This window comes from Festucalex cinctus, chromosome 21 (genome assembly GCF_051991245.1).
Source record: "Festucalex cinctus isolate MCC-2025b chromosome 21, RoL_Fcin_1.0, whole genome shotgun sequence".
In the NCBI taxonomy this organism is placed as follows: domain Eukaryota; kingdom Metazoa; phylum Chordata; class Actinopteri; order Syngnathiformes; family Syngnathidae; genus Festucalex; species Festucalex cinctus.
The window spans coordinates 19,334,103-19,357,955 of NC_135431.1; the positions used below are offsets into that span (position 1 = coordinate 19,334,103).

General features: G+C 40.0%; 1 protein-coding gene across 9 annotated transcripts in view; it reads left to right on the top strand.

Moving 5' to 3' along the window:
• Nucleotides 1-23,853, top strand: part of map3k7 (mitogen-activated protein kinase kinase kinase 7) — a 256,484-nt gene that overhangs the window by 144,904 nt on the left and 87,727 nt on the right. For all 9 annotated transcript variants that reach the window (XM_077510677.1, XM_077510683.1, XM_077510682.1 and 6 more), the window contains one exon: nucleotides 5,211-5,339. In XM_077510677.1, the coding sequence (XP_077366803.1) occupies nucleotides 5,211-5,339 (129 nt within the window). The remainder of the gene's footprint in view (nucleotides 1-5,210; nucleotides 5,340-23,853) is intronic.

The following is a 23,853-nucleotide window of genomic DNA, read 5'->3' on the forward strand; positions in this document are numbered from 1 at the left end:
CGAATCTCAGGACCAGCATACGCGCAAAACTGACAAAGGGGGGTCACCAGCTTATTCCGAGTCAGCGACCCAACCGACACCCTCGACAGACGCGCCAAACTCCGTCGACCGACCTAGCTGACCACGATGTTTAAAAGTATCAGACGTGCAAAAGGGGGGTCAACACCCCGCTACACCTACCGAACCCCTAAGTGATACCACACCGAGCGACGCTTATCTGCTTGTCTTTGTTGGTTGCGAGAGGATGGTGTGATATGATGACGACCCTCATATTGTGCATGACCGCCGCGGTGAGTCGGCCAGAAACGGTTGAACCCGGACTTGCAGCGAAAATTGCCTTGATTGAATAACCAGGATTGCTTACGAATGATTGCGAGAAGTTAGCATACTGGGTTTTTCTACTTATTTACAGACGCTTGGTGCAACACTTAAGGATACGGTCCTAGCTGTAACACCGATAGCATTATGTAGAACTAGACGAGACAACTACAAAACGATTTGCAACTCAAATTCAAAAGATTATGTACACTCAAGGTGTTATAATACTTTTGAATGGTATGCTGCGCAAAATCAGTTTTTTTTGCAAGCTATAAAAAGCTTCCCCGTACTTCGAAAGCAGGTCAGAGTATTCTTTTTAAAGCTTTAGTGAGTCTAGCTAATCTAACTAAGCCCCTTTGCCTTCCTTCCCTTAGTCTAGAGTGACTGCCGAGGATACTCTGATTATTTTTTTTTTCTTTCGTTTCTTTTTCTCCCCTGCTCCCTTTTTTCTCCCTTTTCCTTCAGTTATCCTTGGATAGTGCACGGCTTTTTGGGTGTTTAATTACTCTATAGGAAGATGCGATAGCTAAGAACCTAGCAATGACAGTGTCGCGTTAACCGACCTAAGACTTTTTTTTTTTTTTGACGAGCACCCCCAGGGGTGGAGACTTGCCTCGACACGCAGGTGCCTGAGACAACCTCCCCATCTTTATAAGAGAGTTATGGCCTGAGTATAGTCCCGGGTTTTGAGTTTTAGAAGGCGAAAGTCCCCTTCTTCGTTTTCTCTCTTTTCTTTAATTTGCTGTTCGTTTTCCCTAGTTACTCATAATATACTAGCCTTATAGCCTTAGGAAAAGTTTTCTTCCTTTTCTTTTGTTTAGAATTTCGCGTCTTGCGTCTTTCCCAGGCCCGCGCCTGATTTGGGACCCGAGTCCCTCAGTTAGCTGACACAGTACCAAGTTAGACACACACTGTTAACTGAATACACATAGAGACACCTTGAAAACACACAGACATACCCTGCATACACATAACCAGGCAGAGGTTATGGAAAAGTTGCACCAGTGGTATGTCTTGAGTGTTGCAGCAGAGCGTGACTGGGACTCCGGCCGTCTGACCGTGGCCTGGCCCCTGGCCCCGCATCATCTGGACCCGTCAACCTGGACATCCTGAAGATTCATCCCGCTTGACGAAGGGGGGTCTGTAACAACTATGGCCTATGGCCCAGTCCACCCTCTAATTTTTTTTAAAGTTTGCTTCTTCTAAAACAAATTCTCTGCAGTTGCATAAATATTCCACAGCCCAGACAGGATCTAAGCTTGGATAGCTCTGCAGGTGGTCACTCAACCACCAACAAAGCTCTTTTGAAGCCGCTGACCAGGTGACAAAGGAATTTATGCGTCTGCCGAAGGAGTGTATTCAAGCCCGCCATCCCGGAGCCCGAGAAGACGGCTCCAATGATTTGGAATACACAAACAACTGATCAAAGGAATGGTCATGACCTCTTATCAATCACAAAGGATATTCTGGCGTCACGACCCTCCAGGGGGCACTCCTGGAACGTCTAGATGGAGCAACAGCACCGTCAAGTGGTGAAACTCGGAACTATCCTTAGTGACAATTCATATAAGTAACCGCATTTTACACATTTATACCATGATAATTCTTGACAGATAACCGAACTACGAATGATTCATGTTATATCTTTGTGTGTATGAACGTCCTATTTCATTTGTACTCTATAAGGAATGAAAGGTAATCAATATCTTTCAGTTCAGTCGGATTAGGCTCAAGTAGAAATTACCTTACAAGTTAGTTTATGATGCATTAATTACGATGTGTGTTAAACGGGTTGTGTGGGAAAACTGATTTGCCAGACTGACCAAATTTAATGCCAAATTATTAATCCCTTTAATAATTAGCTATTTTTTTTAAGTCTGCGTGAGCGAACAGAAAGGGTGTGTCACCCCCTACTGAAGCCCCGCCCATAGACTTTAAAAAGACGAGGGGACCCCCTCGCTCGCCCTCTTCCAACTTCGCTCTTCCAACTTCTCTCTTCCAACTTCGCTTCTTCCAACATCCTCTTCCGATGCCTCTTCCCGATCGCTCTCTACCTGCAAGTTTCCCAGCCTGCTCCAACTCTTTGTTCCAAGAAACTTGCCAACACGTGGCCCTTTTGTCCCTGGCAGCAACCATTGCCACGAGAGCAGCCACTCGCTCCACGCCACGCCAAAGCAGGTGCAAACTGCAACGCTGACTAAAGACTCTTTTACTCTTTTCCCTTTTTTTTTTTTCTCACCATCGGTGATTGCCCACCAGTAGCGAGCTCCGCGGCCCCGGGGTACACTTGCAACGTACCGCCGGACTCAAGGTTGTGCACCTAAGCCGCCCCAGCACCTCACCTGCTATTCGGTGGCGCCCTGCCGCGGTGCCAGCTCACCTCCAACGGCTGGCCTTCCCCGCACGCCGGCGCGTAGCGGACCGAGCTCCAACACCTGGAGTCGGACAGCTGTCCGGCAGAACCAACCTCGCCGGAGAATCAACCTCGCCGAGTCGCCGACCAATCAAGGGACGAGCCGCCCAACTACGTCAGCTCCCGAGCGGCTCCCTTATTATAATAATTAATTATAATAATTATAATTAAAAAAAAAGGCAATGATGATAAGACGTTGAATCGGTAAGACTACCGAATGAACAATTCTGAGCTCTTTAAAAAAAAAAAAAAAAAAAAAATCGATTTTTTTTTTATTGAATCGATTCGAGAATCGCGCGATGTAGTATCACGATATATCGCCGAATCGATTCTTTTTAACACCCCTAGTACTATCCGTAGTGACCTGGAGCGCTGGAATAATCTTCCTATCTCTTTAATAGGACGGATAGCTACTATAAAAATGAAAGTTTTACCAAAGATAAATTATTTATTTTCAATGATTCCATTTAAACCTACATCTAACTGGTTTCAATCGCTGGACTCTGCTATCACAAAATTCTATTGGAATAAAAAAAAAAAAGCAAAAATTAGTCTATCCACTCTTCATGAAAGTAAATCTAAAGGAGGTTTAGAGGCACCACACTTTATGTACTACTATATAGCTAATCAACTACAATATCTTGTGCTATGGACACAACCCAACAGAGATACTAACCGTTGGTTGGAACTGGAGCAGAAGGATTGTAATAACCTTAGAGTCTTAGATATACTCTTTATTACAAAATCGATAAAACAACATAATTGTTTTAAAAACCCAATGATAGCCGCCACCCTGACTGCCTGGTGGAAGGCATTAGAAATGACAAACTCCCAATTGGCGCCCTGTGGGGTTTCTCCCATTTGGCATAACCCCGACTTTCAACTCAATAATCAGTTGTTCCATTTAAGTTTATGGGAGCAGAAAGGAATTACACACCTTCATCATCTTTTCTCAGATAATAAGTTTATATCGTATATAAACTTGGTCCAAAAATATGAAATAAAAAACGGAAATTTCTTACATTATCTGCAAGTTAAAAATATGGTTAGGAAACAAATCCCAACACTTCAGGATACGCTCCAACTGCCTGTCTTAGCTAAAGATATTATAAAGCTTTCTCCAACAACAAAAACAACAACTATCAAAAATATATAAGCTACTTTTATACACAGATAAAATGTATTTGCCTACTTTACAACTTGTCTATAGTTCCGGAACCAGACTTTTGGACCCAAATCTGTGAAAATGTATTCAAAATGACAAAACATACAAATGTGCAACTTATCCAATATAAGATACTTCATAGAACATATATTATGCAATATATGATGTAAAAAAATGGGACTCTCTGACTCCGACATTTGTCTCCAGTGCTCACAAAACACTGCTGATACTTATCTTCATGCTTTATGGTCATGTACTCCAGTGCTGTATTTTTGGACTAAAGTCTTAGAAAAGCTCTCTGATACATTAAACTCTAGGCTTCCTTTATCACCAAGATTGTGTTTACTAGGTGACTTAACAAAAACTGATCTACCATGTAAACAATCTCAATCTACACTTATAGCCCTTACTATTGCTAAAAAAAAAACAATCCCTGTCAATTAGAAAATAAACAATCTCTAAATATCGACCACTGGTTAAACCTACTAATAAATTATATCTTAATGGAAAAAATCTCTGCTTTAAATAAAAATCATGTATCAAGATTTAAACAAATATGGTCTAGGTACATATAATATTTTAATCTTAATTTGGCAATTTAATTCTGCCTAGAATCTGCCTGTTAACGAGAGCCACCACATCGTTTTCATTTCTGTATTTTGCTGCTTCTGTATTTGGTATTTTGTAACTGATTGTTTTTATTTTTATATAGTCAGGAACCTAGTTGCTGCCAGTGGGCTCGAGTACGCCACACTAAACGACACTCTATACACACTAACTCCTTAAGATTTATTTCTAGGGGCACTAAGCATCAACACTTGGTGTTACTGCATGCTAGTTAGTCAATTTTCTTGACGCTTTCCCCTGCGGCCGGGCGGGGGTGGCTCTGCCCCCCCGTTGTCTGCTCGGTGGAGGTTGCGTCTTGGCCGCTCCCTGGGCCCCCTGTGGGGTGCCGTGTTGTGGTGCTTTCCCTGGTGTCCGGGGCGGTGCCGTCCCGGCGCAGTCCGCTTCTCCGTACCCGGCGGCGCGGTTTGGGGCGGGTGGGCCTCTGGTGTGCCCCTTGGTTCCCTCTCCCCTCCCCCTTTCTCCCCCGTCGCCTCTCCCTCATCACCTCCCCCCGCCCGTCCTCCTCTGCCTCCCGGTCCCTTTTCCCTTGTCGCCCTCCCTCCCCCTGCCCTGCAGCCGATAATGGTATCGGTAGTCACCCATTATAGTCAAGACGATACCGCCTCTGCCTCGATTTGAGCCAGGAAAAACCGCTGACTTGTATATTATTTTAATTTTTTTTTTTTATGTTTTCCCGTCGTTTTACAGTTTGCTGCTTGTGGCTGGTGGCACTGTACTCAAGATATGTGATTTTGGAACAGCCTGTGACATTCAGACCCATATGACAAACAACAAAGGAAGTGCAGCGTGGATGGCCCCAGAGGTCTTTGAAGGCAAGTGTTTGGGGTTTTCCAGATTTTGGAAGCTAGTTAAGCTTTGTCTAATTCAAGCATTCTTGTCAAATTTTGGTTTCTGTTTTCACACAAAGGTGGAAGGACATAATTAGAAGAGTTCACGATGGTATAACAGCTCGGTGCTCAGGTTTTCTTTGCGAGCATGAAAATGGTTTGCGAGGGTCTGGCAAACATATTAACAACATTTTGTAGTCTTCAAAGAAACCTGATGAAATACTAACAATCACGACATGTGCAAACACACAAGTAATACACTTTTTTTTTTTTTTTTTTTTACTAAAACCAATACTGAAACTAACTAAAACGAACCTTTCCTAAATAACTAAAACTAATAAAACTAACAGAACCATCCTGAAAACTAATTTAAATTAACTAAATTTAAAAAACAAAACTCAAAACGAAATCAAAACTAAGTAAAATGAAAATTCTAAAACTATAATAACCCTGGATGATGCATATTCATGATGTCCACCCACAACCTCACCTGCTGTGTATGTAGATCGACTAGCAGATGACCAGGGTTATTATAGTTTGGGAATTTTAATAATAATAATAATAATAATAATAATAATAATAATAATAATAATAATAACTAGAGCTGCGAGCAGCTATAAAGGGCCCTCGCAGCTCGGGCCACGTTGGGGTACTTGCACGTTGGGGTACTGGCACATTGGAAGCAGAATTTCTTTGAAAATGGCATTATAAACCATTACATGTGTTTTTTTATTTATTTTTTTGCCAGGTGTGATGAGTGTGTCAAGCTCAATGGGTTTAGGTGATTGTTAAGATCTGCAAAAATCAGCGTCTTTTTTTTATTTTTAGGCAATGAGTTGCCCTGATTGGTATTTTTTGTAAAAATATATGTACCCATCATCGCTCGTACTCATTGCAAAAATGTTGCTTTTATTGTCCATAGAGGCGATCAAAGAAAATGAAACTAAATAAAAAAGTACATATGTTTGGATCGGTCTGATGCCAGTGAACATATTGAGTTGTGGAAAGTAAAAGAATATTCATAAATGACTTAGTTATCACACTTACAATGAGTTTACAATTTTTGTAAAAATACAGAAAGTGGGGTATTTTTTTTTATGCCTCAAGGGCTAGGTGGCGCTGCATATATAACTGAATGTTGTCATAGAGAGAGCTTCAGGCCTTGACTATAAACATACACGTCAAGTTTGGGATTTTTTGGAGCATGTTCCGGAGAGTTTTTAAGCATATCCTTCATTCACAATATTGCTTTTAATGTCCATAGAGGCTATCAAAAATAAATAAAACTAAATAAAAAAAAATACATATGTTTGGATAGGTTTGATGCCAGTGAACATTTTGAGTGGTGGAAAGTAAAAGAATATTCATAAATGACTGAGTAATCACACTAAGAATGAGTTTACAATTTTTGTAAAAATACCGTTAAGTGGGTTTTTTTTTTTTCCTGCCTCAAGGGCTAGGTGGCGCTGCATATATAACTGAATATTGTCATAGATATACCTTCAGGCCTCGACTATAAACATACATGTCAAGTTTGGGACTTTTTGGAGCATGTACCGGGGCGTTATTAAGCATATCCTTTTTCATTGCGAAACACAAAATTTGATGCTCCGCCCTCATCATATAGTATTCTGAAAAGTCAAGATTTTTCCCACTGTCGTTGGCTCAGGTCTGGACATGGTCCAGGTCTAGTCTGAAGTCAGTCGGATGAAACGTGTAGGCGAAGTACGCAAAAGTATGCTCCCTGTAAATGTGCTAAAATCCTAAAAAATGGGACATTAAAAAATTCGTAGCTCGCTTCCTGTTCATTTTAGCACATGGGTCCAAGAGGCTTTTTTTGTAGGTCTTGGGCTCCCTCATACACCTAAAAATCTCCAAAGATCTTGCCTAAACGTACAAGCGGGGCTGCTTAGATAAGAATTTCTAGGGGGCGCTATTGAGTCATTTTTGTAAAAATAGCACAATCAACAATAAAATATTGTTCATTTTACCAGGCCAGATGTGTGTGCCAATTTTCATGAGTTTCTGCGCATGTTTAGACCCTCAAAACTGGCGTTGTTTTCTTGGCGAACAGTGCTTAGCCACGCCCACAGCGATTCGCGAAAACTCACAAACTTCGTGTTGTGACATCATGAAGGCCGAAACCCTCATCTGAGCAAATATGAGGTAGGTCCAGTTAACGTGTTTGGAGAAAAACGTAGAAGAAAATTCGTAAGAAAAAAAATTGCCACTAGGTGGCGCTATCAGTAAGATGAAATATAAGTTCATAGATGTCTTTAGGGCTGGACTCTCATCAAATGTTGAGAAGATAGGATCATCTCGGTCAAGTTCATGCAGCTTTTATTGTCACGAAAAATCTTCAGACTTTGCGGCACCGTAGCGGCCACGCCCTTTGGCGAAAAGTTACAATATTCGGTGTGGGGCATGATCAACATCTTAAGGCTTTTCTGACCAATTTTCAACTGGATCCCTTCAACGAGCTCAGCGCAGTAGCTAAAAACGTAAAGTATGACATTTATTGTAACCACTAGGTGGCGCTATATGTATAACTGAATTTTATCATATAGATGTTTTCAGGCCGTGACTATTACATTGCCTGAGAAGTTTGAGATTTTTTGGAGCTTGAACATGGGAGTTATTAAGCATTTGCTCTTTCTGGACAAATGAAATTTTAAAGGCAATATTTGATGCCCCGCCCCCGTCATATAGTATTTCAAAAAGGCAAGATGTTTTGCCCAGTTGTTCTCTCAGGTCTTGAGATGATAAATGCCAAGTTTGAAGTCAATTGGATGAAAAATGTTTGCAAAGGGGGAAAAAGCATGACCACAGTGAATGTGCCAAAATCGGCCAAAATTGGACATTAAAAAATTCATAGCTCACTTCCTGTACATTTTAGCTACATGGTCCCAATAGACTTTTTTGTGCGTCTCGGGGTGCTACACGTGCCTGCCGATTTTTGTTGCACTAGCTCAAACGTGCCGGGCTTGGTTTTTATTTTTCTACGCTAGGGGGCGCTATAGAGTCGCGTTGTTATAACGACTTCATAATATCAAATTTTTCGCCGGACCTGAGGAGTGTGCAAAGTTCGGTGAGTTTTCGTGAATATTTATGTACCCAAAATCGCGATTGTTTGCGGAGAATAAAGAATAATAATAATAATAATAATAATAATAATAATAATAACTAGAGCTGCGAGCAGCTATAAAGGGCCCTCGCAGCCCGGGCCACGTTGGAGTCCTTGCACGTTGGGGTACTTGCACGTTAGGGTACTGGCACGTTGGGGTACTGGCACGTTGGGGTACTGGCATATTGGAAGCAAAATTTCTTTGAAAATGGCATAATAAACGTTTACATGTAGAATATTTTTTTTGCCAGTGTGTGTCAAGCTCAACGGGTTTTGGTGATTGTTAAGACCTGCAAAAATCAGCGTCATTTTTTATTTTTAGGCAATGAGTTGCCCTGATTGATATTTTTTGTAAAAGTGTATATATACATCATCGCTCGTTGTACTCATTTCACAATGTTACTTTTATTGTCCAACGGGGCAATCAAAAATGAATAAAACAAAATGGAAACGTACATACGTTTGGATCGGTGTGAAGCCAGTGAACAATTTGAGTGGTGCAAACTAAAAGAATATTCAGAAATGACTTAGTCATCACACTTAGAATGAGTTTAATTTTTTTTGTACAAAATACCGTATGTGGGTTTTTTTTTTTTTATATAAGCCTCAAGGGCTAGGTGGCGCTGTATTTATAACTGAATGTTGTCATCGAGATACCTTCAGGCCTTGATTATAAGCATACATGTCAAGTGTGGGATTTTTTTTGGAGCATGTACCGTGGAGTTATTAAGCATATCCTTCATTCACGATATTGCTTTTAATGTCCACAGAGGCTATCAAAAATAAATAAAAATATATATATGTTTGGATAAGTCTGATGCCAGTGAACATTTTGAGTGGTGGAAACTAAAAGAATATTCATAAACGACTTAGTTATCACACTCAGAATGAGTTGACATTTTTTGTACAAAATACCGTATGTGGGGTATTTTTTTTTTATGCCTCAAGGGCTAGGTGGCGCTGCATATATAACTGAATGTTGTCATAGAGATAGCTTCAGGCCTTGACGATAAACATACATGTCAAGTTTGGGATTTTTTGGAGCATGTACCGGGGAGTTATTAAGCATATCCTTTTTCAGTGCGAAACACAAATTTTGATGCCCCGCCTTCATCATATAGTATTTCGAAAGGTCAAGATTTTTCCCCCTGTCGTTGGCTCAGGACTTGACATGGTCCAGGTCAAGTCTTAACTCAGTCAGATGAAACGTGTAGGAGAAGTGGGCAAAAGTCTGCCCCCTGTGAATGTGCAAAAATTGTCAAAAATGGGACATTCAAAAATTCGTAGCTCACTTCCTGTTCATTTTAGCATATGGGTCCAAGAGACTTTTTTGTAGGTCTTGGGCTCCCTCATACACCTAAAAATATTCGTCGTTCTTGCTTAAACGTACAACCGGGGCTGCTTCGTTAAAAACTTCTAGGGGGCGCTATTGAGTCATTTTTGTAAAAATAGCACAATCAACAATAAAATATTGCTAATTTTACCAGGCCAGATGTGTGTGCCAAGTTTCATGAGTTTCTGTGCATGTTTAGACCCTCAAAACTGGCGTTATTTTCTTGGCGAACAGCGCTTAGCCACACCCACAGCAATTCGCGAAAACTCACAAACTTCGTGTTGTGACATCATGAAGGCCGAAACCCTCATCTGAGCAAATATGAGGTAGGTCCAGTTAACGTGTTTGGAGAAAAACGTAGAAGAAAATTCGTAAGAAAAAAAATTGCCACTAGGTGGCGCTATCAGTTAGATGAAATATAAGTCAGTAGATGTCTTTAGGGCTGGACTCTCATCAAATGTGTGAAATTTTGAGAAGATAGGATCATCTCGGTCAAGTTAATGCAGCTTTTATTTTTCACGAAAAATCTTCAGACTTTGCGTCACCGTAGCGGCCACGCCCTTTGGCGAAAAGTTACAATATTCGGTGTGGGGCATGATCAACATCTTAAGGCCTTTCTGACCAATTTTCAAATGGATCCCTTCAACAAGCTCAGCACAGTAGCTAAAAACGTAAAGTATGACATTTATTGTAACCACTAGGTGGCGCTATATGTATAACTGAATTTTATCATATAGATGTTTTCAGGCCGTGACTATTACGTTGCCTGAGAAGTTTGAGATTTTTTGGAGCTTGAACATGGGAGTTATTAAGCATTTGCTCTTTCTGGACAAATGAAATTTTAAAGGCAATATTTGATGCCCCGCCCCCGTCATATAGTATTTCAAAAAGGCAAGATGTTTTGCCCAGTTGTTCTCTCAGGTCTTGAGATGATAAATGCCAAGGTTGAAGTCAATTGGATGAAAAATGTTTGCAAAGGGGGAAAAAGCATGACCACAGTGAATGTGCCAAAATAGGCCAAAATTGGACATAAAAAAATTCATAGCTCACTTCCTGTACATTTTAGCTACATGGTCCCAATAGACCTTTTTGTGCGTCTCGGGGTGCTACACGTGCCTGCCAATTTTTGTTGCTCTAGCTCAAACGTGCCGGGCTTGGTTTTTATTTTTCTACGCTAGGGGGAGCTATCGAGTCGCATTGTTATGACGACTTAATAATATCAAATTTTTCGCCGGGCCTGAGAAGTGTGCAAAGTTCGGTGAGTTTTCGTGAATGTTTAGGTACCCAAAATCGCGATCGTTTACGGAGAATAAAGAAGAAGAAGAAGAATAATAATAATAATAATAATAATAATAATTTTTACAAAAACAATAGGGACCTCGCAGCGGTCGCTGCTCGGGCCCTAATAATAATAATAATAATCCGATCGAAAAACAATAGGGACCTCGCAGCGGTAGCTGCTCGGGCCCTAACTAGAGCTGCGAGCAGCTATAAAGGGCCCTCGCAGCCCGGGCCACGTTGGAGTCCTTGCACGTTGGGGTACTTGCACGTTAGGGTACTGGCACGTTGGGGTACTGGCATATTGGAAGCAAAATTTCTTTGAAAATGGCATAATAAACGTTTACATGTAGAATATTTTTTTTGCCAGTGTGTGTCAAGCTCAACGGGTTTTGGGGATTGTTAAGACCTGCAAAAATCTGCGTCCTTTTTTATTTTTAGGCAATGAGTTGCCCTGATTGGTATTTTTTGTAAAAGTGTATATATACATCATCGCTCGTTGTACTCATTGCACAATGTTACTTTTATTGTCCAAAGGGGCAATCAAAAATGAATAAAACAAAATGGAAACGTACATACGTTTGGATCGGTGTGAAGCCAGTGAACAATTTGAGTGGTGGAAACTAAAAGAATATTCAGAAATGACTTAGTCATCACACTTAGAATGAGTTTAAAAATTTTTTGTACAAAATACCGTATGTGGGGTTTTTTTTTTATATAAGCCTCAAGGGCGAGGTGGCGCTGTATTTATAACTGAATGTTGTCATCGAGATACCTTCAGGCCTTGATTATAAGCATACATGTCAAGTGTGGGATTTTTTTTGGAGCATGTACCGTGGAGTTATTAAGCATATCCTTCATTCACGATATTGCTTTTAATGTCCACAGAGGCTATCAAAAATAAATAAAAATATATATATGTTTGGATAAGTCTGATGCCAGTGAACATTTTGAGTGGTGGAAACTAAAAGAATATTCATAAATGACTTAGTTATCACACTTAGAATGAGTGTACATTTTTTGTACAAAATACCGTATGTGGGGTATTTATTTATTTTTTTTATGCCTCAAGGGCTAGGTGGCGCTGTATTTATAACTGAATGTTGTCATAGAGATACCTTCAGGCCTTGATTATAAGCATACATGTCAAGTGTGGGATTTTTTTGGAGCATGTACCATGGAGTTATTAAGCATATCCTTCATTCACGATATTGCTTTTAATGTCCACAGAGGCTATCAAAAATAAATAAAAATATATATATGTTTGGATAAGTCTGATGCCAGTGAACATTTTGAGTGGTGGAAACTAAAAGAATATTCATAAATGACTTCGTTATCACACTTAGAATGAGTTTACATTTTTTGTACAAAATACCGTATGTGGGGTATTTTTTTTTTATGCCTCAAGGGCTAGGTGGCGCTGCATATATAACTGAATGTTGTCATAGAGATAGCTTCAGGCCTTGACGATAAACATACATGTCAAGTTTGGGATTTTTTGGAGCATGTACCGGGGAGTTATTAAGCATATCCTTTTTCAGTGCGAAACACAAATTTTGATGCCCCGCCTTCATCATATAGTATTTCGAAAGGTCAAGATTTTTCCCCCTGTCGTTGGCTCAGGTCTTGACATGGTCCAGGTCAAGTCTTAACTCAGTCAGATGAAACGTGTAGGAGAAGTGGGCAAAAGTCTGCCCCCTGTGAATGTGCAAAAATTGTCAAAAATGGGACATTCAAAAATTCGTAGCTCACTTCCTGTTCATTTTAGCATATGGGTCCAAGAGACTTTTTTGTAGGACTTGGGCTCCCTCATACATCTAAAAATATTCGTCGTTCTTGCTTAAACGTACAACCGGGGCTGCTTCGTTAAAAACTTCTAGGGGGCGCTATTGAGTCATTTTTGTAAAAATAGCACAATCAACAATAAAATATGGCTCATTTTACCAGGCCAGATGTGTGTGCCAAGTTTCATGAGTTTCTGTGCATGTTTAGACCCTCAAAACCGGCGTTGTTTTCTTGGCGAACAGCGCTTAGCCACACCCACAGCAATTCGCGAAAACTCACAAACTTCGTGTTGTGACATCATGAAGGCCGAAACCCTCATCTGAGCAAATATGAGGTAGGTCCAGTTAACGTGTTTGGAGAAAAACGTAGAAGAAAATTCGTAAGAAAAAAAATTGCCACTAGGTGGCGCTATCAGTTAGATGAAATATAAGTCAGTAGATGTCTTTAGGGCTGGACTCTCATCAAATGTGTGAAATTTTGAGAAGATAGGATCATCTCGGTCAAGTTAATGCAGCTTTTATTTTCACGAAAAATCTTCAGACTTTGCGTCACCGTAGCGGCCACGCCCTTTGGCGAAAAGTTACAATATTCGGTGTGGGGCATGATCAACATCTTAAGGCTTTTCTGACCAATTTTCAAATGGATCCCTTCAACAAGCTCAGCACAGTAGCTAAAAACGTAAAGTATGACATTTATTGTAACCACTAGGTGGCGCTATATGTATAACTGAATTTTATCATATAGATGTTTTCAGGCCGTGACTATTACGTTGCCTGAGAAGTTTGAGATTTTTTGGAGCTTGAACATGGGAGTTATTAAGCATTTGCTTTTTCTGGACAAATGAAATTTTAAAGGCAATATTTGATGCCCCGCCCCCATCATATAGTATTTCGAAAAGGCAAGACTTTTTGCCCAGCTGTTCTCTTAGGTCTTGAGATGATAAATGCCAAGTTTGAAGTCAATGGGATGAAAAATGTTTGCATAGGGGGAAAAAGCATGACCACAGTGAATGTGCCAAAATAGGCCAAAATTGGACATTAAAAAATTCATAGCTCACTTCCTGTACATTTTAGCTACATGGTCCCAATAGACTTTTTTGTGCGTCTCGGGGTGCTACACGTGCCTGCCAATTTTTGTTGCTCTAGCTCAAACGTGCCGGGCTTGGTTTTTATTTTTCTACGCTAGGGGGCGCTATCGAGTCGCATTGTTATGACGACTTAATAATATCAAATTTTTCGCCAGGCCTGAGGAGTGTGCAAAGTTCGGTGAGTTTTCGTGAATGTTTAGGTACCCAAAATCGCGATCGTTTGCGGAGAATAAAGAAGAAGAAGAAGAAGAAGAAGAAGAAGAAGAAGAAGAAGAATAATAACTAGAGCTGCGAGCAGCTATAAAGGGCCCTCGCAGCCCGGGCCACGTTGGAGTCCTTGCACGTTGGGGTACTTGCACGTTAGGGTACTGGCACGTTGGGGTACTGGCACGTTGGGGTACTGGCATATTGGAAGCAAAATTTCTTTGAAAATGGCATAATAAACGTTTACATGTAGAATATTTTTTTTGCCAGTGTGTGTCAAGCTCAACGGGTTTTGGTGATTGTTAAGACCTGCAAAAATCAGCGTCCTTTTTTATTTTTAGGCAATGAGTTGCCCTGATTGATATTTTTTGTAAAAGTGTATATATACATCATCGCTCGTTGTACTCATTGCACAATGTTACTTTTATTGTCCAAAGGGGCAATCAAAAATGAATAAAACAAAATGGAAACGTACATACGTTTGGATCGGTGTGAAGCCAGTGAACAATTTGAGTGGTGGAAACTAAAAGAATATTCAGAAATGACTTAGTCATCACACTTAGAATGAGTTTAAATTTTTTTGTACAAAATACTGTATGTGGGTTTTTTTTTTTATATAAGCCTCAAGGGCTAGGTGGCGCTGTATTTATAACTGAATGTTGTCATCGAGATACCTTCAGGCCTTGATTATAAGCATACATGTCAAGTGTGGGATTTTTTTTGGAGCATGTACCGTGGAGTTATTAAGCATATCCTTCATTCACGATATTGCTTTTAATGTCCACAGAGGCTATCAAAAATAAATAAAAATATATATATGTTTGGATAAGTCTGATGCCAGTGAACATTTTGAGTGGTGGAAACTAAAAGAATATTCATAAATGACTTAGTTATCACACTTAGAATGAGTTTACATTTTTTGTACAAAATACCGTATGTGGGGTATTTTTTTTTTATGCCTCAAGGGCTAGGTGGCGCTGCATATATAACTGAATGTTGTCATAGAGATAGCTTCAGGCCTTGACGATAAACATACATGTCAAGTTTGGGATTTTTTGGAGCATGTACCGGGGAGTTATTAAGCATATCCTTTTTCAGTGCGAAACACAAATTTTGATGCCCCGCCTTCATCATATAGTATTTCGAAAGGTCAAGATTTTTCCCCCTGTCGTTGGCTCAGGACTTGACATGGTCCAGGTCAAGTCTTAACTCAGTCAGATGAAACGTGTAGGAGAAGTGGGCAAAAGTCTGCCCCCTGTGAATGTGCAAAAATTGTCAAAAATGGGACATTCAAAAATTCGTAGCTCACTTCCTGTTCATTTTAGCATATGGGTCCAAGAGACTTTTTTGTAGGTCTTGGGCTCCCTCATACACCTAAAAATATTCGTCGTTCTTGCTTAAACGTACAACTGGGGCTGCTTCGTTAAAAAATTCTAGGGGGCGCTATTGAGTCATTTTTGTAAAAATAGCACAATCAACAATAAAATATTGCTCATTTTACCAGGCCAGATGTGTGTGCCAAGTTTCATGAGTTTCTGTGCATGTTTAGACCCTCAAAACTGGCGTTATTTTCTTGGCGAACAGCGCTTAGCCACACCCACAGGAATTCACGAAAACTCACAAACTTCGTGTTGTGACATCATGAAGGCCGAAACCCTCATCTGAGCAAATATGAGGTAGGTCCAGTTAACGTGTTTGGAGAAAAACGTAGAAGAAAATTCGTAAGAAAAAAAATTGCCACTAGGTGGCGCTATCAGTTAGATGAAATATAAGTCAGTAGATGTCTTTAGGGCTGGACTCTCATCAAATGTGTGAAATTTTGAGAAGATAGGATCATCTCGGTCAAGTTAATGCAGCTTTTATTTTCACGAAAAATCTTCAGACTTTGCGTCACCGTAGCGGCCACGCCCTTTGGCGAAAAGTTACAATATTCGGTGTGGGGCATGATCAACATCTTAAGGCTTTTCTGACCATTTTTCAAATGGATCCCTTCAACAAGCTCAGCACAGTAGCTAAAAACGTAAAGTATGACATTTATTGTAACCACTAGGTGGCGCTATATGTATAACTGAATTTTATCATATAGATGTTTTCAGGCCGTGACTATTACGTTGCCTGAGAAGTTTGAGATTTTTTGGAGCTTGAACATGGGAGTTATTAAGCATTTGCTCTTTCTGGACAAATGAAATTTTAAAGGCAATATTTGATGCCCCGCCCCCGTCATATAGTATTTCAAAAAGGCAAGATATTTTGCCCAGTTGTTCTCTCAGGTCTTGAGATGATAAATGCCAAGTTTGAAGTCAATTGGATGAAAAATGTTTGCAAAGGGGGAAAAAGCGTGACCACAGTGAATGTGCCAAAATAGGCCAAAATTGGACATAAAAAAATTCATAGCTCACTTCCTGTACATTTTAGCTACATGGTCCCAATAGACTTTTTTGTGCATCTCGGGGTGCTACACGTGCCTGCCAATTTTTGTTGCTCTAGCTCAAACGTGCCGGGCTTGGTTTTTATTTTTCTACGCTAGGGGGCGCTATCGAGTCGCATTGTTATGACGACTTAATAATATCAAATTTTTCGCCGGGCCTGAGGAGTGTGCAAAGTTCGGTGAGTTTTCGTGAATGTTTAGGTACCCAAAATCGTGATCGTTTGCGGAGAATAAAGAATAATAATAACTAGAGCTGCGAGCAGCTATAAAGGGCCCTCGCAGCCCGGGCCACGTTGGGGTACTTGCACGTTGGGGAACTTGCACATTGGGGTACTGGCACATTGGAAGCAGAATTTCTTTGAAAATGGCATGATAAACGTGGATTATTTTTTTTATTTTTTTGCCAGGTGTGATGAGTGTGTCAAGCTCAATGGGTTTTGGTGATTGTTAAGATCTGCAAAAATCAGCGTCTTATTTTTTATTTTTAGGCAATGAGTTGCCCTGATTGGTATTTTTTGTAAAAGTGTATATACACATCATCGCTCGTTGTACTCATTGCACAATGTTACTTTTATTGTCCAAAGGGGCAATCAAAAATGAATAAAACAAAATGGAAATGTACATACGTTTGGATCGGTGTGAAGCCAGTGAACAATTTGAGTGGTGGAAACTAAAAGAATATTCATAAATGACTGAGTTATCACACTTAGAATGAGTGTACATTTTTTGTACAAAATACCGTATGTGGGGTATTTTTTTTTTATTCCTCAAGGGCTAGGTGGCGCTGCATATATAACTGAATGTTGTCACAGAGATAACTTCAGGCCTTGACGATAAACATACATGTCAAGTTTGGGATTTTTTGGAGCATGTACCGGGGAGTTATCAAGCATATCCTTTTTCATTGCGAAACACAAAATTTGATGCCCCGCCCTCATAATATAGTATTTCGAAAAGACAAAATTTTTCCCCCTGTCGTTGGCTCAGGTCTTGACATGGTCCAGGCCAAGTCTTAACTCAGTCGGATGAAACGTGTAGGAGAAGTGGGCTAAAGTCTGCCCCCTGTGAATGTGCAAAAATCGTCAAAAATGGGACATTCAAAAATTCGTAGCTCACTTCCTGTTCATTTTAGCATATGGGTCCAAGAGACTTTTTTGTAGGTCTTGGGCTCCCTCATACACCTAAAAATATTCGTCGTTCTTGCTTAAACGTACAACCGGGGCTGCTTCGTTAAAAACTTCTAGGGGGCGCTATTGAGTAATTTTTGTAAAAATAGCACAATCAACAATAAAATATTGCTCATTTTACCAGGCCAGATGTGTGTGCCAAGTTTCATGAGTTTCTGTGCATGTTTAGACCCTCAAAACTGGCGTTGTTTTCTTGGCGAACAGCGCTTAGCCACGCCCACAGCAATTCGCGAAAACTCACAAACTTCGTGTTGTGACATCATGAAGGCCGAAACCCTCATCTGAGCAAATATGAGGTAGGTCCAGTTAACGTGTTTGGAGAAAAACGTAGAAGAAAATTCGTAAGAAAAAAAATTGCCACTAGGTGGCGCTATCAGTTAGATGAACTATAAGTCAGTAGATGTCTTTAGGGCTGGACTCTCATCAAATGTGTGAAATTTTGAGAAGATAGGATCATCTCGGTCAAGTTAATGCAGCTTTTATTTTCACGAAAAATCTTCAGACTTTGCGTCACCGTAGCGGCCACGCCCTTTGGCGAAAAGTTACAATATTCGGTGTGGGGCATGATCAACATCTTAAGGCTTTTCTGACCAATTTTCAAATGGATCCCTTCAACGAGCTCAGCACAGTAGCTAAAAACGTAAAGTATGACATTTATTGTAACCACTAGGTGGCGCTATATGTATAACTGAATTTTGTCATATAGATGTTTTCAGGCCGTGACTATTACGTTGCCTGAGAAGTTTGAGATTTTTTGGAGCTTGTACATGGGAGTTATTCAGCATTTGCTCTTTCTGGACAAATGAAATTTTAAAGTCAATATTTGATGCCCCGCCCCCGTCATATAGTATTTCGAAAAGGCAAGATGTTTTGCCCAGCTGTTCTCTCAGGTCTTGAGATGATAAATGCCAAGTTTGAAGTCAATTGGATGAAAAATGTTTGCAAAGGGGGAAAAAGCATGACTACAGTGAATGTGCCAAAATAGGCCAAAATTGGACATTAAAAAATTCATAGCTCACTTCCTGTACATTTTAGCTACATGGTCCCAATAGACTTTTTTGTGCGTCTCGGGGTGCTACACGTGCCTGCCAATTTTCGTTGCTCTAGCTCAAACGTGCCGGGCTTGGTTTTTATTTTTCTACGCTAGGGGGCGCTATAGAGTCGCGTTGTTATAACGACTTCATAATATCAAATTTTTCGCCGGACCTGAGGAGTGTGCAAAGTTCGGTGAGTTTTCGTGAATATTTAGGTACCCAAAATCGCGATTGTTTGCGGAGAATAAAGAATAATAATAATAATAATAATAATAATAATAATAATAATAATAATAATAATAATAATAATAATAATAATAATTTTTACAAAAACAATAGGGACCTCGCAGCGGTCGCTGCTCGGGCCCTAATAATAATCCGATCGAAAAACAATAGGGACCTCGCAGCGGTAGCTGCTCGGGCCCTAATAATAATAATAATAATAATACTAATAATAATTTTTACAAAAACAATAGGGACCTCGCAGCGGTCGCTGCTCGGGCCCTAATAATAATAATAATAATAATTTTTACAAAAACAATAGGGACCTCGCAGCGGTCGCTGCTCGGGCCCTAACTAGAGCTGCGAGCAGCTATAAAGGGCCCTCAGCCCGGGCCACGTTGAGGTACTTGCACGTTGGGGTACTGGCACATTGGAAGCAGAATTTCTTTGAAAATGGCATGATAAACGTGGATTTTTTTTTTTTTTTGCCAGGTGTGATGAGTGTGTCAAGCTCAATGGGTTGTGGTGATTGTTAAGATCTGCAAAAATCAGCGTCTTTTTTTTATTTTTAGGCAATGAGTTGCCCTGATTGGTATTTTTCGTAAAAGTATATATACACGCATCATCGCTCGTACTCATTGCACAATGTTGCTTTTTTTGTCCATAGAGGCGATCAAAAAATAAATAAAACTAAATAAAAAATACATATGTTTGGATCGGTCTGATGCCAGTGAACATATTGAGTGGTGGAAAGTAAAAGAATATTCATAAATGACTTAGTTATCACACTTACAATGAGTTTACAATTTTTGCAAAAATACCGTAAGTGAGGCATTTTTTTTTATGCCTCAAGGACTAGGTGGCGCTGTATTTATAACTGAATTTTGTCATAGATATAGCTTCAGGCCTTGATTATATGCATACATTTCAAGTATGGGATTTTTTGGAGCATGTACCTGGGAGTTATTAAGCATAGCCTTCATTCACGATACTGCTTTTAATGTCCATAGAGGCTATCAAAAATACATAAAACTAAATAACAAAAATATGTATGTTTGGTTAGGTCTGATGCCAGTGAATATTTTGAGTGGTGGAAAGTAAAAGAATATTCCTAAATGACTTAGTTATCACACTGAGAATGAGTTTACATTTTTTTGTACAAAATACCGTAAGTGGGGTATTTTTTTTTCATGCCTCAAGGGCTAGGTGGCGCTGCATATATAACTGAATGTTGTCATAGAGATACCTTCAGGCCTTGACGATAAACATACATGTCAAGTTTGGGATTTTTTGGAGCATGTATCGGGGAGTTATTAAGCATATCCTTTTTCAGTGCGAAACACAAATTTTGATGCCCCGCCCTCATCATATAGTATTTCCAAAAGTCAAGATTTTTCCGTCTGTTGTTGGCTCAGGTCTTGGCATGGTCCAGGTTAAGTCATAAGTCAGTCGGATAAAACGTGTAGGAGAAGTGGGCAAAAGTATGCCCCCTGAAAATGTGCAAAAATCGTCAAAAATGGGACATTCAAAAATTCGTAGCTCACTTCCTGTTCATTTTAGCATATGGGTCCAAGAGACTTTTTTGTAGGTCTTTGGCTCCCTCATACACGTAAAAATTTTCGTAGATCTTGCTTAAACGTACAATCGGGGCTGCTTCGTTAAAAATTTCTAGGGGGCGCTATTGAGTCATTTTTGTAAAAATAGCACAATCAACAATAAAATATTGTTCATTTTACCAGGCCAGATGTGTGTGCCAAGTTTCATGAGTTTCTGCGCATTTTTAGACCCTCAAAACTGGCGTTGTTTTCTTGGCGAACAGTGCTTAGCCAAGCCCACAGCGATTCGCGAAAACTCACAAACTTCGTGTTGTGACATCATGAAGGCCGAAACCCTCATCTGAGCAAATATGAGGTTGGTCCAGGTAACGTGTTTGGAGAAAAAATGTACAAGAAAATTCGTAAGAAAAAAAATTGCCACTAGGTGGCGCTATCAGTAAGATGAAATATAAGTTCGTAGATGTCTTTAGGGCTGGACTCTCATCAAATGTGTGAAATTTTGAGAAGATAGGATCATCTCGGTCAAGTTCATGCAGCTTTTATTGTCACGAAAAATCTTCAGACTTTGCGGCACCGTAGCGGCCACGCCCTTTGGCGAAAAGTTACAATATTCGGTGTGGGGCATGATCAACATCTTAAGGCTTTTCTGACCAACTTTCAACTGGATCCCTTCAACGAGCTCAGCGCAGTAGCTAAAAACGTAAAGTATGACATTTATTGTCACCACTAGGTGGCGCTATATGTATAACTGAATTTTATCATATAGATGTTTTCAGGCCGTGACTATTACGTTGCCTGAGAAGTTTGAGATTTTTTGGAGCTTGAACATGGGAGTTATTAAGCATTTGCTCTTTCTGGACAAATGAAATTTTAAAGACAATATTTGATGCCCCGCCCCCATCATATAGTATTTCGAAAAGGCAAGACTTTTTGCCCAGTTGTTCTCTCAGGTCTTGAGATGATAAATGCCAAGTTTGAAGTCAATTGGATGAAAAATGTTGGCAAAGGGGGAAAAAGCATGACCACAGTGAATGTGCCAAAATAGGCCAAAATTGGACATAAAAAAATTCATAGCTCATTTCCTGTACATTTTAGCTACATGGTCCCAGTAGACTTTTTTGTGCGTCTCGGGGTGCTACACGTGCCTGCCAATTTTCGTTGCTCTAGCTCAAACGTGCCAGGCTTGGTTTTTATTTTTCTACGCTAGGGGGCGCTATAGAGTCGCGTTGTTATGACGACTTCATAATATCAAATTTTTCGCCGGGCCTGAGGAGTGTGCAAAGTTCGGTGAGTTTTCGTGAATGTTTAGGTACCCAAAATCGCGATCGTTTACGAAGAAGAAGAAGAAGAAGAAGAAGAAGAAGAAGAACTAGAGCTGCGAGCAGCTATAAAGGGCCCTCGCAGCCCGGGCCACGTTGGGGTACTTGCACGTTGGGGAACTTGCACATTGGGGTATTGGCACATTGGAAGCAGAATTTCTTTGAAAATGGCATGATAAACATGTGGACTTTTTTTTTTTTTTTGCCAGGTGTGATGAGTGTGTCAAGCTCAATGGGTTTTGGTGATTGTTAAGATCTGCAAAAATCAGCGTCTTTTTTTTATTTTTAGGCAATGAGTTGCTCTGATTGGTATTTTTCGTAAAAGTATATATACACACATCATCGCTCGTACTCATTGCACAATGTTGCTTTTATTGTCCATAGAGGCGATAAAAAAAATAAATAAAACTAAATAAAAAATACGTATGTTTGGATCGGTCTGATACCAGTGAACATATTGAGTGGTGGAAAGTAAAAGAATATTCATAAATGACTTAGTTATCACACTTACAATGAGTTTACAATTTTTGCAAAAATACCGTAAGTGAGGCATTTTTTTTTATGCCTCAAGAACTAGGTGGCGCTGTATTTATAACTGAATTTTGTCATAGAGATACCTTCAGGCCTTGACTCTAAATATACATTTCAAATATGGGATTTTTTGGAGCATGTACCTGGGAGTTATTAAGCATAGCCTTCATTCACCATATTGCTTTTAATGTCTATAGAGGCTATCAAAAATACATAAAACTAAATAACAAAAATATGTATGTTTGGTTAGGTCTGATGCCAGTGAATATTTTGAGTGGTGGAAGGTAAAAGAATATTCCTAAATGACTTAGTTATCACACTTAGAATGAGTTTACATTTTTTGTACAAAATACCGTAAGTGGGGTATTTTTTTTTCATGCCTCAAGGGCTAGGTGGCGCTGCATATATAACTGAATGTTGTCATAGAGATATCTTCAGGCCTTGACGATAAACATACATGTCAAGTTTGGGATTTTTTGGAGCATGTATCGGGGAGTTATTAAGCATATCCTTTTTCAGTGCGAAACACAAATTTTGATGCCCCGCCCTCATCATATAGTATTTCCAAAAGTCAAGATTTTTCCGTCTGTTGTTGGCTCAGGTCTTGGCATGGTCCAGGTCAAGTCATAAGTCAGTCGGATAAAACGTGTAGGAGAAGTGGGCAAAAGTATGCCCTCTGAAAATGTGCAAAAATCGTAAAAAATGGGACATTCAAATATTCGTAGCTCACTTCCTGTTCATTTTAGCATATGGGTCCAAGAGTCTTTTTTGTAGGTCTTTGGCTCCCTCATACACGTAAAAATTTTCGTAGATCTTGCTTAAACGTACAATCGGGGCTGCTTCGTTAAAAATTTCTAGGGGGCGCTATTGAGTCATTTTTGTAAAAATAGCACAATCAACAATAAAATATTGTTCATTTTACCAGGCCAGATGTGTGTGCCAAGTTTCATGAGTTTCTGCGCATGTTTAGACCCTCAAAACTGGCGTTGTTTTCTTGGCGAACAGTGCTTAGCCACGCCCACAGCGACTCGCGAAAACTCACAAACTTCGTGTTGTGACAGCATGAAGGCCGACACCCTCATCTGAGCAAATATGAGGTAGGTCCAGTTAACATGGTTGGAGAAAAACATTGAAGAAAAATCGTAAGAAAAAAAATTGCCAGTAGGTGGCGCTATCAGTAAGATGAAATATAAGTTTGTAGATGTCTTTAGGGCTGGACTCTCATCAATTGTGTAAAATTTTGAGAAGATAGCATCATCTCGGTCAAGTTAATGCAGCTTTTGTTGTCACGAGAAATCTTCAGACTTTGCGGCACCGTAGCGGCCACGCCCTTTGGCGAAAAGTTACAATATTCGGTGTGGGGCATGATCAACATCTTAAGGCTTTTCTGACCAATTTTCAACTGGATCCCTTCA